We start from the raw sequence: 13,271 nt of genomic DNA, 5'->3' as shown, positions 1-13,271 counted from the left end.
AGATCTCGAAGGTCAGACAAACGAATTAAAAGTGGTTGACTTTGCCATCCCACTGGATGGCGAATCTTAGAAAAGATTGGGAGTCTTTGTGAAAAGGGAGGTGGTAGTAAGCGACCGTGAGATCTAATGTGGCCATGACTGCCCTGTTTTTTTTTTTTATAAGGTGAATGGCTGACTTCAATGTTTCCATCTTGAACTTTCTGTATGTAACTAGTCTGTTTAAGGGTTTCAGAATGATGATAGTCCTAAATTTCCCATTTGGCTTCTTGACTAGAAACAGACAGGAATAATGACCTGAGCCCCTCTGGTCTTTTGGGACCTCTATGACTGCCCCTAAACTTAATAGATCCATGACTCCCTGAAGGATTAAGGCTAGGGGACCTGGGGATTGTTTTGTTACCGCAAATCTTGGGGGGGGTAACCCTCTTGAATAATGTTGACTATCCAAAGATTGGGAATCATTGATTGCCATATTAGGGTGAAGGATGACCGTCTCGCTCCTATCGGAATGGCGTAATTGTTTACCTCCACCAGTGCTGGACTGGTTGGGGTTAAACAAGAACCCTCTTCCTCTACCTCCTTTGCCGTAGGACCAACAGCCTGTCTTACCCTTAGCTTCACTACAAGACTGTTTGAGAAAAGAGGCGAAAATGGGTCTTTTTTTGCTGAGCTTTCTCTTTGGGAAAACCTTGTTTGCTGTCAGAGGCCTTTGCCAGGATATTATCTAAGTCAGCTCCAAAAACAAATTGTCCATGGAACGGAAGGACAGCCAATTTGTTTTTGGAGGTATCACCACCTGTCCAGGATTTTAACCATAGCACCCTTCTAGAAATATTGGACAGAACAGCAGTGAGGGCAGATAACATGACAGATTCTGCAGATGCATCAGCTAGGAAGTCAGTAACCATTTTAAGAATAGGCAGACTTTCGATGATCTCCTCTTTAGGAGTAACGTCCTGTAAGTGTAGCTGAAGTTGGTCAATCCAAACACCCAAAGTTCTGGCTACACAGGTGGAAGCTACATTAGGCCTACGCAAAGTAGCTGCTGCCTCCCAGGTTTTTTTCAAGAGACCCTCTGTTTTTTGGTCCATTGGATCCTTTAATTGGGAGGAGTCTTCGAATGGTAAAGAAGTATTTTTGGCCACCTTGGCTATGGGAGCCTCAACTTTCGGGATAGTGTCCCAGTTAAAGCAATCAGACTCGGCAAAGGGATAATGTATCTTAATGCCTTTAGGAAAGAAGGACTCCTTATCGGGCCTAGCCCATTCATCATTAATGATTTTATGAATATTAGGATGAACAGGGAAAGAGGGAGATTTATGGTCACCTAGGCCCCCCGAATAATTCATCCTGAATAGTTTTAAGGGATCACTGAAAAAACACTAATACTTAACTTTTAATAGAATATGCTAAAATAGGGAATCATCCCCCAAACCATCAAACAAAATCAAGAAAAGGAAAATGTCAAAATTAGAGATATATACAGATAAAGACTCAATAAGAGTCCATATGATCTCACCAATGGATCTAAGAAAATAGATACCAGTGATCCTATAGGCAAAAACACCGATCAAATAGATACTTCTCTAAAGCACAGATGACCTCAACATAAGGGGTGGGGTATAGGTGGGGAAGAAAAGGGGAAGGACCTAGGAGGGTAATAGGCCAGTTTAGATGGATTGGCCACTACCTGCCACTTTCCCTCTCATTACTCTATTCTATGCCTGTACCTAGGCGGAGTTGACGCCCTGATAAGGGCGGCAACGCTCTGGAACATTGTCTAAACTTACCCCTATATACCCTATGTCGTCAGAGTAAAAGGAGAAAAAACTGTCTCACTGGGGAACCCTAAGTAGCTATATTAATGATGTGGCTCCAAAATATAGTGAGACTTCACTCCCAATGAGCGAACCAAATGAATAAAGTATCAAATAGACTGGTCCAGGTTAAGAGAAACTGTTCCCTCCATCTCAATATATATGTTCATCACTCTCAATAATAGAACATGCTGTATGATAGCATATGAAGTATACCTAGATGAAATACTCAGGATATATTTTTATATATAAGGTGCCCTACCAGAGGATAATGTCTCAAAAATAGCCACTATATGTATAACCAAATAGCAGGCATGCACGCTGATGTGAAGGCACAATTTTTCACCACAGTTATTCAGATGTATTGATAACACAAGATCAACCGAATAGCAAAACCCGTATGCTGGAATCAGAGTATAAGTTAACAACAAAAGTTGTTCAGATGTATTAATAGCACATGGTCAGCAATATAGCAAGAGAGTGTATGGAGATACAGATTCATAGTTACAAAGAAATTCTATACTTATCGATTTAAAATGCCATATAGGGATGTCCCAACGCGTTTCACTTCCCCCTACTCATCAGGGGACGATTGGGGGCTATATACAAGATCATAGATGGAGATGATGGCCGATGCTGGAAGCAATATAGGTGGTAATTGCTGAGAGCCAAGGGTGGCTCAGATTTAATTAGCTCATCAATGTCTTCAGAATTAAACAAACATTTCTTAAACCCTGTATCCTCTTTTTCTTGTGGGCTGTCTACACATTCACCCTGCTCAATGTCTTAATGAGACGTAGCATCATCAGAGTCGAAAAAAAGAGACCTCCTAAGGATTTTTGGGGGATTTTCATAGATGTAGACGGGACCGCTTGACTAGAAGAAGATTATTTAGAGTCATCATTTTAATATCTTTAATAATATCAGGAGTCTCCTCAGAGACCATATTAGCAACACATCTTTTACATAGAGGCTTTTAAAAAAAAACCTGAGTCTCCTTATTACAAATTAAACATTTCCTTGTTTTAGATTTCGCTTTTACGGAAACCAAAGGAGTATCCTTTTCTCCCTAAAAAAAATAAAGGGAGGAAAGGATCAGACAGTAGTTCTGAAGATAGGTCAGGGTCCAAAAACCCCATAGGCCCTCATTACTCATGGTTCCTCGGACCTGTACGGGATCAACCTCAGGGGTCTTGACCGATTTAGACATAGAGGAAACAGCAACTGTAGCAGCAGCAAAAATGTCCGGCTGTGACAGATAGCACCTTCAAGGAAACGGTCATAGAATCTTAAAACCCACCATGGTAATAGCCAAATTAATGATAGAGCATCATGAGTACTCACAATAGAACTTGTGGTGGGTAATAGGACACAACAAATGGCAGTAGTTCTAGCAGTAGTAGTAGTAGTGGTGGTGGCGGTAGTGGTAGTGACAGCTGTAGCAGTCACAGTGGCGTCAGCAGCAGCAGAGTGGTCACCTATACAGCTTACTTTACCAGAGTAAGCACCTACTGCCATATAAATCTTGTCCTATATACCTGGGGATTTGAAATCCCCGCCTCTACTCCGGCTGGGTGTGACGTCAGACACGTGGCCGGAGGTGACCTCCGGAGGACTCCGACATGACCGGAGTGACGTTTTACCACAGAGTCCTCTGGCCTAGCGATGCCGTGGCCTGCGCCAGCCAGCATGGGACCAGAAGGCAGGACCTGAGGATCACGATCCGGCCCCTATCACGTCTCCCCTGCATAAGCCCGCCTGTTTGCCGCAAGGGAAGACAGAAAAATGTCTGGATCCGGAGCTTCACCGGATCCAGACATCACAGTGTCTGCACTGAATCCAGGTAACTACCTGGTAAAAAAAAAAACATCTATGGGGCCAACGAACAAAGTAACCCCTAGCAGAAAACAGATCTCCTGCACTCTCAGAATACCTTCCCTAATCTGGACATTAAAAATACTGGGAATGGAGAGGAAGGGGTGGGGTTTTTGTTTTTCCTGTCCCAATTAGGCGGAGGCAATCTCAGGGTGCTGTCATGGAGACGACTTGGGAAATGATTTTATAAACTAGTCACCACTGGCCCCGTAAGTAGTCCCCTGGGCTGGGAGCTCCCCTCACCTAGTCCTGTTTTTTTGCCGGCAGAGACGCCCCCTCCGCTTGATTGATGGGCCGCGTCATCGCTCTGCTCACTGAACAGCCGGAGCAGAGCAATGACACGGCCCGTCAATCAAGTGGACGGGGTGTTGCTGCCGGCCAAAGAACGGGACTAGGTGAGAGGAGCTCCCCACTCAGGGGACTAGTTACGGGGCTGGCGGCGACTAGTTTATAAGTTCATATCCTCACCATCGGGCAGCTGCTGCCAATGCAAATAAAATCATGGGGTGCATCAAAAGGGGCCTAGATGCCCACGACAAGGAAATAATTCTACCGCTGTACAAATCACTACTCAGACCACACATAGAATACTGTGTACAGTACTGGGCACCCGTGTAAAAGTAAGATATAGTGGAGCGGGAGAGGGTTCAAAGATGGGCAACCAGGGTAATACGGGGAATGGGAGGACTACAGTACCCAGAAAGATTATCAGAATTAGGGTTATTTAGTTTAGAAAAAAGAAGGCTTAGGGGAGACCTAATAACTATGTGAAAATATATCAGGGGACAGTACAGAGATCTCTCCCATGACCTATTTATACCCAGGACTGTATCTATAACAAGGGGACATCCTCTACGTCTTGAAGAAAGAAGGTTTCTATGCCAGAACAGACAGGGGTTCTTTACTGTAAGAGCAGTGAGATGATGTAACTCTCTGCCATTGCTGGGTATGTATATTAGATTTATAGGGATATAACGTTGATCCAGGGATTTACTCTGATGCCATATTTGGAGTTGGGAAGGAATTTTTACCTCTAGTGTGAGGGTTTTTCGTCTTCCTCTGGATGAACTCAGTAGGGACTCATTAGGGATAAAGGTTGAACTTGGTGGACTCTGGTCTTTTTTACTATGTTAGTATGTTACCAGCCCTGGGGGCAGGAGCATCCCTCGGGGATAGTGAAGATAAAGATTTTACCCTATATAACACTTTTCCATGCGTTATATAGGGTCAAATCTGATGATTGGTTCCCTTTAATTAGAAAAAAATAAATTAATTAAAAAGTAAGTACCAAGTTTGTCTCCTTCGGCTGATCCTCCCCAAGACCATCGTTTCTGCCTCTGGTCCAACTGACTACTGCGCTCAAGAGTTCGCCTGACATTTGCTTCTCTGCGTTCCTAAAAAAAAAAAATAAAAAATAATCAAGCAAACATTCATTTAGTTTCTTTTGCTAACAGAGGTTGATGAAGGCAAAGGACACCTGACAGCTTTTGTGTGATTTTTCCGCAAGAGGTGGTCAGTAATTGGCCCTTGCTCGGTAACGTGGAAAGTCAGGAATGGCAGACAAGATCATGTCAACATGAACAATTTTATAGCCATCACCGTTATCTAGGTTTGTTTAGACAGAATGCATGGCAACAAGCACTCAGATGAAGCTTCCAATTCCTTTTATGGTATGTTCACATGTGCTTATTTTGCTTTGTATTTTGCTGCATAAGAGAAAACATACTGTGTGGTATTTTTTTCATGGTAACTAACTTAATAAAATACCAGAGAAGTCTGTGCTATTCCATTCTTCAAACCTGATGGATACCACCCAAATGGAGACCAACATTACATACTTCCAGTCTCTGTCAGGTAATGGGGGTCAATGAAGCCTTTCAACTCAGGAACAGGGGTGGTGATCATCATTCTGAAAGCAGGAATGTGATCAGCATAGAATGACGACACACGTGGGGGATGACGACACACGTGAGTATAACTTTCTAAGTTACTATTGCACGGATCCCTCAACATGCAATGGATTCAAGTAACGATGGTTCATTTGGAACGAATTATCATCGTATGTTGAGGGATCACTGTAATTGTCTAAATATCATTCATTAGCTATATACAGCAGTTTCCCTTTTTCAGCTGTGATTTACATGCAGCAAGTGAGAGGAAAATTTAATTTTTAGATCCACTTTGTCTTTTTGTGTGAGTGCAGCCCCCTCCCTTCTAGACAACACGAACTGACTTCTGTCTGATTTCTGTTTGGTCTTAGAGCTCTACCTGTATAGCCACACCTCCCTCCCCCTCCCCTCCCTGTGCGAGAGCTTGTGAGAGAAAAGCAGTGAAGATTCTTAGTCACAACTGAGCACATAGCTGCGGTTTTCCTGCTGAAAATGTAATCACTGACTTCTGCTATTCAGAGCACAGCAAGATTTATTGAAAGAAAAGACATGTACGGTGTGTGTGAGCTGCAGTGTAAGAATGCACACAAATAGTGAAAGCAGTTGGCTGGCAGCCATTACACAGAGCTGCGCTGACTTCTGGGAGTTGTAGTCTGTGCTGCAAACAAGGAAAACGTATTTAGGAGATATCAGGGGCCAAAGGAGCTGCAAAAACCACATGAATAACTAAAGGGGATACCGAACAGGTATTGTGGTTGCTTTGGGGCATTTTCATGTTTCTTAACTTCCCTGGAGTACCCCTTTAAAAAAAACTTCTGAGACCTGGGCAAGTAGTCATCAGCTGCTCTGCACCAGTCCTGAATTACGCATTTCTCCCTAGCAGTGTTTAACCACTTAAAGGGGTACTCCGGTGGTACTCATTGGTAGCCACGGCAACCAGGGCCTGCTGAACGGCCCCTGGCTACGGAAGCAGATCAGGCTCTGCACAAGGCAGAGTCTGATCTACTATGCTTGGTATAGTATTTGGTATCGCTGTGTGTGTAACAACCCAGCAATAAGACTATCACAATGTTCAACCCGCACGATGAACGCTGTAAAAAATAAAAAACTATATGGCTTTATATCAATGCCGCTTCTGTAAAACTAAAATAAAAAGTGATCAAAATGTCCCATGTACCCCAAAATGGTACCACTAAAAAGGTAAACTCCTCACGGAAAAAAATTGCTATCATAAAACATTGTCAGAAAAAAAAATACACCTTTCAAAAAAAAATTGCGATGCACTAACAAGATTTTTTAAAATCAAAAATAGTAAAGTACATAAATGAGGTGTCGCTATAATCGTACCGACCTGCAGAATAGAATTCCCATGTCATTGATACTGCATGGAATTTTATGTGCAAAATTGAAAGTGCTATGATTTTTAGAAGGTGATGAGGAAAAAATGAAAATGCAAAAAACGGAAAAACGCTGAGTCCTTAAGGGGTTAAGGTAATTCAGAAATAAAGCCAATTCTGAGAGAAATATAGGTCATAGACACATAAAAATGAAATGTACATGATCAGGAAGAGATACTGAGCAACATATAACAGTTTTGGTTTTTCTGAGTGATCTGACAGGTACACTTTAACCCCTTAAGGACCGGAGGTTTTTCCGTTTTTGCATTTTCGTTTTTTGCTCCTTGCCTTTAAAAAATCATAACTCTTTCAAATTTACACCTAGAAATCCATATGATGGCTTATTTTTTGCGCCACCAATTCTACTTTGTAATGACATCAGTCATTTTGCCCAAAAATCTATGGTGAAGCGGGAAAAAAAATTATTGTGCGACAAAATTGAAAAAAAAACGCTGTTTTGTAACTTTTGGGGGCTTCCGTTTCTACGTAGTACATTTTTCGGTAAAAATGACACCTGATATGTATTCTGTAGGTCCATACGATTAAAATGATACCCTACTTATATAGGTTTGATTTTGTCGGACTTCTGGAAAAAATCATAACTACATGCAGGAAAATTAATACATTTAAAATTGTCATCTTCTGACCCCTATAACTTTTTTATTTTTCCGTGTATGGGGCGGTATGAGGGCTCATTTTTTGCGCCGTGATCTGAAGTTTTTAACGGTACCATTTTTGCATTGATAGGACTTATTGATCACTTTTTATTCATTTTTAAATGATATAAAAAGTCACCAAAAATGCACTATTTTGGAATTTGGAATTTTTTTGCGCGCACGCCATTGACCGAGCGGTTTAATTAATGATATATTTTTATAATTCGGACATTTCCGCACGCGGTGATACCACATATGTTTATTTTTATTTTTATTTACACTGTGTTTTTTTTTATGGGAAAAGGGGGGTGATTCAAACTTTTAATAGGGGAGGAGTTAAATGATCTTTATTCACTTTTTTTTTTCACTTTTTTTTTGCAGTGTTATAGGTCCCATAGGGACCTATAACACTGCACACACTGATCTTCTATGTTGATCACTGGTTTCTCATAAGAAACCAGTGATCAACGATTCTGCCGCATGACTGCTCAGGCCTGGATCTCAGGCACTGAGCAGTCATTCGGCGAACGGACAGCGAGGAGGCAGGAAGGGGCCCTCCCGCTGTCCTGTCAGCTGTTCGGGATGCCGCGATTAGCCGCGGCTATCCCGAACAGCCCGACTGAGCTAGCCGGGAACTTTCACTTTTAGCCGCGCGGCTCAGCTCTGAGCGCGCGGCTAAAGGGTTCATAGCGCGCGGCGCCGCGATCGGCGCTGCGCGCTATTAGAGGCGGGTCCCGGCTTCACTATGACGCCGGGCCCGCCGTGATATGACGCGGGGTTACTGTGTAACCCCGCATTATATCAGGAGAGCAGGACCAAGGACGTACCGGTACGTCCTTGGTCCTTAAGGGGTTAAGGCCAAAAGTGGCCCGGTCCTGAAGGGGTTAAGGAGGACCACAGCTTTTTTTTTTGTTCATTTTGCCGTTTTGTAACTTTTGGGGGCTTCTGATCCTACACAGTGCACTTTTTGGTAAAAATGACAACTTATCTTTATTCTGTTGGTCCATACTATTAAATCGATACCCAACCTATATAGGTTCTATTTTGTTTTACTTCTCTTAAAAAATGATTACTATTTGTACGAAAATTTGCATGTTTAAAAATGTCCTCTTCTGACCCCTATAGTTTTTTTTTTTTTTTCCCGTATACGGGAATGTGTGGGGTTCGTTTTTTGCGCCGTGATCTGCAGTTTTTATCTGTACTATTTTTGTTTTGGACTTTTTAAATTGCTTTTTATACATTTTTTTTAGGGTATACAAACTGACCATAAATACGCAATTTTGGGACTTTGGATTTTGTTTACATGTACGCCATTGACCAGGCAGTTTAATTAATGTTATATTTTTATTCTTTGGACACTTACGCACATGACGGTACCACATGTTTATTTTTGTTTACATTTATATTTTTTTTAAATGGGAAAAGGGGGTGATTCAAACTTTTATTAGGGAAGGGGTTAAATCACATGAACTTTTTTTTTAAACCTTTTTTTAGTCCCCATAGGGGACTATTACATGCAATCCTTAGATTGCATACACTGAACAATGCTATGCCATAGTATAGCATTGATCAGTGTTATCTGTGCTCGATTGCTTTAGCCTGCAGAGCCTGGCTGGAGCATCGATGCACAGATCGGACAGCGAGGAGGCAGGTAAGGGCCCTCACGCTGTCCTCTCAGTTGTTCAGGACGTCCCAATTTCATAGCTACGGTCCTGAACAGCCCGCTGAGCTAGACAGGATGCCTTTTCTGCAATTTAGACACCGCAATCAACTTTGCGGTGTCTAAAGGGTTAATTCTGGACATCAGCCCGATCGGCGATGTCCGGCATTAGCCGCGGGTCCTGGTTGCTGATAGCAACCGGGACCCACCGGGTATATAGCGTGCTCAGCTCCTGAGCGCGCTTCATATAAAAGGAGGAGGCAATGGACGTAAATTTACATCCATTGTCCTAAAGGGGTTAAGGACATAGGAATTTTTCATTCTTTTATTTGTGGGATGAAATTGCATGCAATTTTGCTGCACGGTTAATGGCCAAACAGCACATCACCACACCAATGCAGCAATACGTGAAACACACAGCAAGACTGAATTTTAGTTTACTTATGCAATGCAGTCAGTCTAGTCTCTTAGAGGAATAAAACTACCTTGTCTTCCAGTAATCTTTGTTTTCTTTTCTCTTCTGCAGCTATCCTCTTTTGCTCATCCTTCAGCTTCTGCTCCTCCAGTTTCCTCTGCTTTTCTTCCATTTGCTTCTCATACTGAAGTTTTGACTTTTTTTCTTTTTCGAGTAATTCTTTTTCTTTGGCAGCTGCAAAATAAAACATGACAGTAACTGTTTACCAAGCACTAAAGACAATGATGTACATGAGATTAAATTATATTCAATGTTAGACATATAATGTAATGTACACTTTATTATCAAGGTGATACAAGGAGCTTACCATTTAGCCTCTCTCTCTCTTCTCTGCGTTCCCGAGCTAATCTTTGCCTCTCATCTGTTCTTAAAGCTGAGCCATCAATTACTATATAAAGACAGACATGACTGATCACCTTACTGCAGAACGGTAGAGTCTCACAAAGGTGTTATGGGAAATATAGGTTACCTGGCTTAGTTGTCTTTATAGTACCTGAGGGAGGGATGGAGACGGGGCTAGATCCAGTCTGGCTTCTGCGCTCATCGGCTATTGCTTGTGCTGCAGCCACTAAACAAAATACAAAAACACAACATAAACACTAATGAAAAGAATAACGCATGTCTTGCCTATTGAAAGGCACCAACCACACATGCAATAATGAAAAGAGATCCCCACTGATGATCTGGTGATGAGCACTCACTGTACAATAATCTAGTGTGAATGCCAGAATTTTTCCAAAACCAGGAGTGGTCCTAAAATACAGAAGGTGTACATCCTCAAAATATATATTTTTTGCCTGGGCTGTACTGAGACTTTTTGTAGCACTACAAATTGATGTAAACTATTGGTCCACAGCTGCAAGTTAATAGTTAAAATCCATCAGTAGCGCTACAAAAAGTCTCCTTGTGCCCCATCTTAACTGTCAGCTTTTTCATCCTGTTAAACAGTATTTGCCCTGTCAGAACGACATCAGAATAAGTAAAGGTCTTCTTATATTGCTGGGATAAGCTTTACAAGAAAGCCAAACAAAAAGACCATTTAGTCTATGAAAGCAAATGACAAGAGTCCACCCAGGCAACAGCGAATCTACAAAGAGCCCGTTATATATAGAAATTCCCATCTGCAGAGCCACGAACAAGGTCATCATATACGGTAACCTCTTTAGGTTTTTGTTTTTTTTCCACACATAACATGGAACCACTAAATGCATTCATAACTATTTATGGAAAGGTTTATATGGTAGCAAATATTAGGCAGAGGGAAACAGAGGAGACAAGCAGTCCTTTAGTTCCATAACACCTTGAGATAGATCAATATACAATAGATAGATATTATACACAAGTTATAAGAAAAGTTAATTGGGTACTCCCGTGGAAAACTTTTTACATTTTTTTTATTTATTTTTTTAAATCAACTGGTGCCAGAAAGAAACAGATTTGTAAATTATTTGTATTAAAAAATCTTAATCCTTCCAGTACTTATTAGCTGCTGTATACTACAGAGGAAATTCTTTTCTTTTTGGAACACAGAGCTGTCTGCTGACATCATGAGCACAGTGCTCTCTGCTGACATCTCTGTCCATTTTAAGAATTGTCAAGAGTAGGAGAAAATCCCCATAGCAAACATATGCTACTCTGGGCAGTTGCTAAAATGGACAGAGATGTCAGCAGAGAGTACTGTGGTCATGATGTCAGCAGAGAGCACTGTGTTCCAAAAAGAAAACCATTTCCTCTGTAGTATAAAAGTACTGGAAAGATTAAGAATTTTAAATAGAAGTAATTTACAAAATCTGTTTAACTTTCTGGCACCAGTTGATTTAAAAAAAAAACAAAAATGTTTTCTACGGGAGTACCCCTTTAAGTCAGTGAAAGTGATCCTAAATAGAATTGTATACTGACCAAAAAAAAAAAAAAAAAAAAAGCAATAAAAATTCCAGACCATCCTCTGCCTTAATGACAGCTTGGCACACTTTAGCACCCTCTCAACCAACCTAATGTGGTAGCCTCCAGGGACACTTTCCCCACAGCCTTACAAATCACACCACCACAGTAAAAACAGATCTAAATAGGGCACGGCCTGCGGTGGTTCTCGTTTAACAATGGTCTATTAAAACACACTTCTACACATATTGAAGTTAGAACAACCTCCCTCTCAGGATGGTGCATAATATAACAATGTCACAAGGGCAGTTTAAAACATTTCACATGGAAAGACATCATTGGGAGGAGAAGGGGGGGGGGGGGGGGTCTAAAGCACAAATTACCATAACCCTCTAACATTACTCCCATTCTCAAACACATCACAAAGCAATATAATAAAATCCCATTGTAATCAGGTATACCATAAAACAATATGATAAATCCATATTCCAAAAGTGTTCTTTCAGCTTAAACCCCAGAATGTAAACTTGCATATAAGAGGATACAGTTGAGCCAAAAATACACCTACAGATTAAAGACCACATAATAGGTAAAGCTGCCATTATCATCACCAAGTTGTATATATCACTATGACAGAATGATTGTACCTGAATGTTGTATAGCAGAGCTGGATATAGGACTGTGAATGCTCTCTGCCACTGTCTACCGCCATACACAACCTGACCGACGCCATAGCACCTGGAAGTGAAGGCACAGAGGCCAGAGAGACCTTTAGTGATGGAAAGAAAAGACTACACCAACCAGGTTAAGGGAAAATAAAGAGGTAAAAAAAACACCATAAGGAATGCTAGTGGTGTCCATCAAGTTAGCAGATACACTATCTTCTGTAGTATACAGCAGCTGATAAGTACTGGAAGGAATAAGATCTTTTAATAGAAGTCATTTACAAATTTGTTTAACTTTTAGGCACCAGTTGATTTGAAAAAAAAATAGTTTTCCACCGAAATGCCCCTTAAGATAGGGTCACACGTAATAAATCCACAGCGTATTTTACCCTGCAGATACGACCCATAATGTGCCTCCAGCGGTTGCCACCCCACCTCGCCCTCTGGCCTGCTCGACCCTACCCTTAAAGTGTAATTACAATCACGCTCTGGTGGCAGGATCTGTTCTAATCTCCCTCAACTATGTAGCCAGAGACTTTCCTGAGACTACAGCGATTAGGGTATAGATTTGTCAGAAGTCTCATACACTTGCATAAAAATTTATTTAAAAAGCTGATTTTGCTACTTATTCACTTTAATTGGTAGGAAAAGATGAAAAAGAAAAATATGTACTAAAAAACAACATGTGTGACCCTACCTTTAAACATAAGAAACCTACTGAAAATGTAGGAGGAATACAATCTATAGGTAGAATGCAAATCCTATTAGGATCACTATCAAGTCTCATTGCACAGTGTCTGGATAATCCATGCTTAAAGGGGTACTCCGGTGGAAAATCTTTTTTTTTTTTTTTTTTTTTTTTTTTTTTTAAATCAACTGGTGCCAGAAAGTTAAACAGATTTGTAAATTACTTCTTTTAAAAAATCTTAATCCTTTCGGTACTTATTAACTGCTGA

At 41.1% G+C, this 13,271-nt stretch overlaps 1 protein-coding gene across 6 annotated transcripts in view; it reads right to left on the bottom strand.

The window, feature by feature from the left end:
* Positions 1 to 13,271, bottom strand: part of MAP7D3 (MAP7 domain containing 3) — a 93,802-nt gene that overhangs the window by 53,814 nt on the left and 26,717 nt on the right. For 4 of the 6 annotated variants that reach the window (XM_056541003.1, XM_056541006.1, XM_056541007.1 and 1 more), the window contains exons 2-5: positions 10,239 to 10,337; positions 10,077 to 10,157; positions 9,780 to 9,943; positions 4,981 to 5,086 (exon numbers count right to left, since the gene is read on the bottom strand). In XM_056541003.1, coding sequence (XP_056396978.1) covers positions 4,981 to 5,086; positions 9,780 to 9,943; positions 10,077 to 10,157; positions 10,239 to 10,337 — 450 coding nt within the window. Of the gene's footprint in view, positions 1 to 4,980; positions 5,087 to 9,779; positions 9,944 to 10,076; positions 10,158 to 10,238; positions 10,338 to 10,470; positions 10,518 to 13,271 lie in introns of those variants that run through there. The other 2 variants (XM_056541005.1, XM_056541004.1) reach the window with 2 other exon arrangements.

This window comes from Hyla sarda, chromosome 9 (genome assembly GCF_029499605.1).
Source record: "Hyla sarda isolate aHylSar1 chromosome 9, aHylSar1.hap1, whole genome shotgun sequence".
Taxonomy (NCBI): Eukaryota; Metazoa; Chordata; class Amphibia; order Anura; family Hylidae; genus Hyla; species Hyla sarda.
This window is presented reverse-complemented; position numbering and strand designations above follow the sequence as displayed.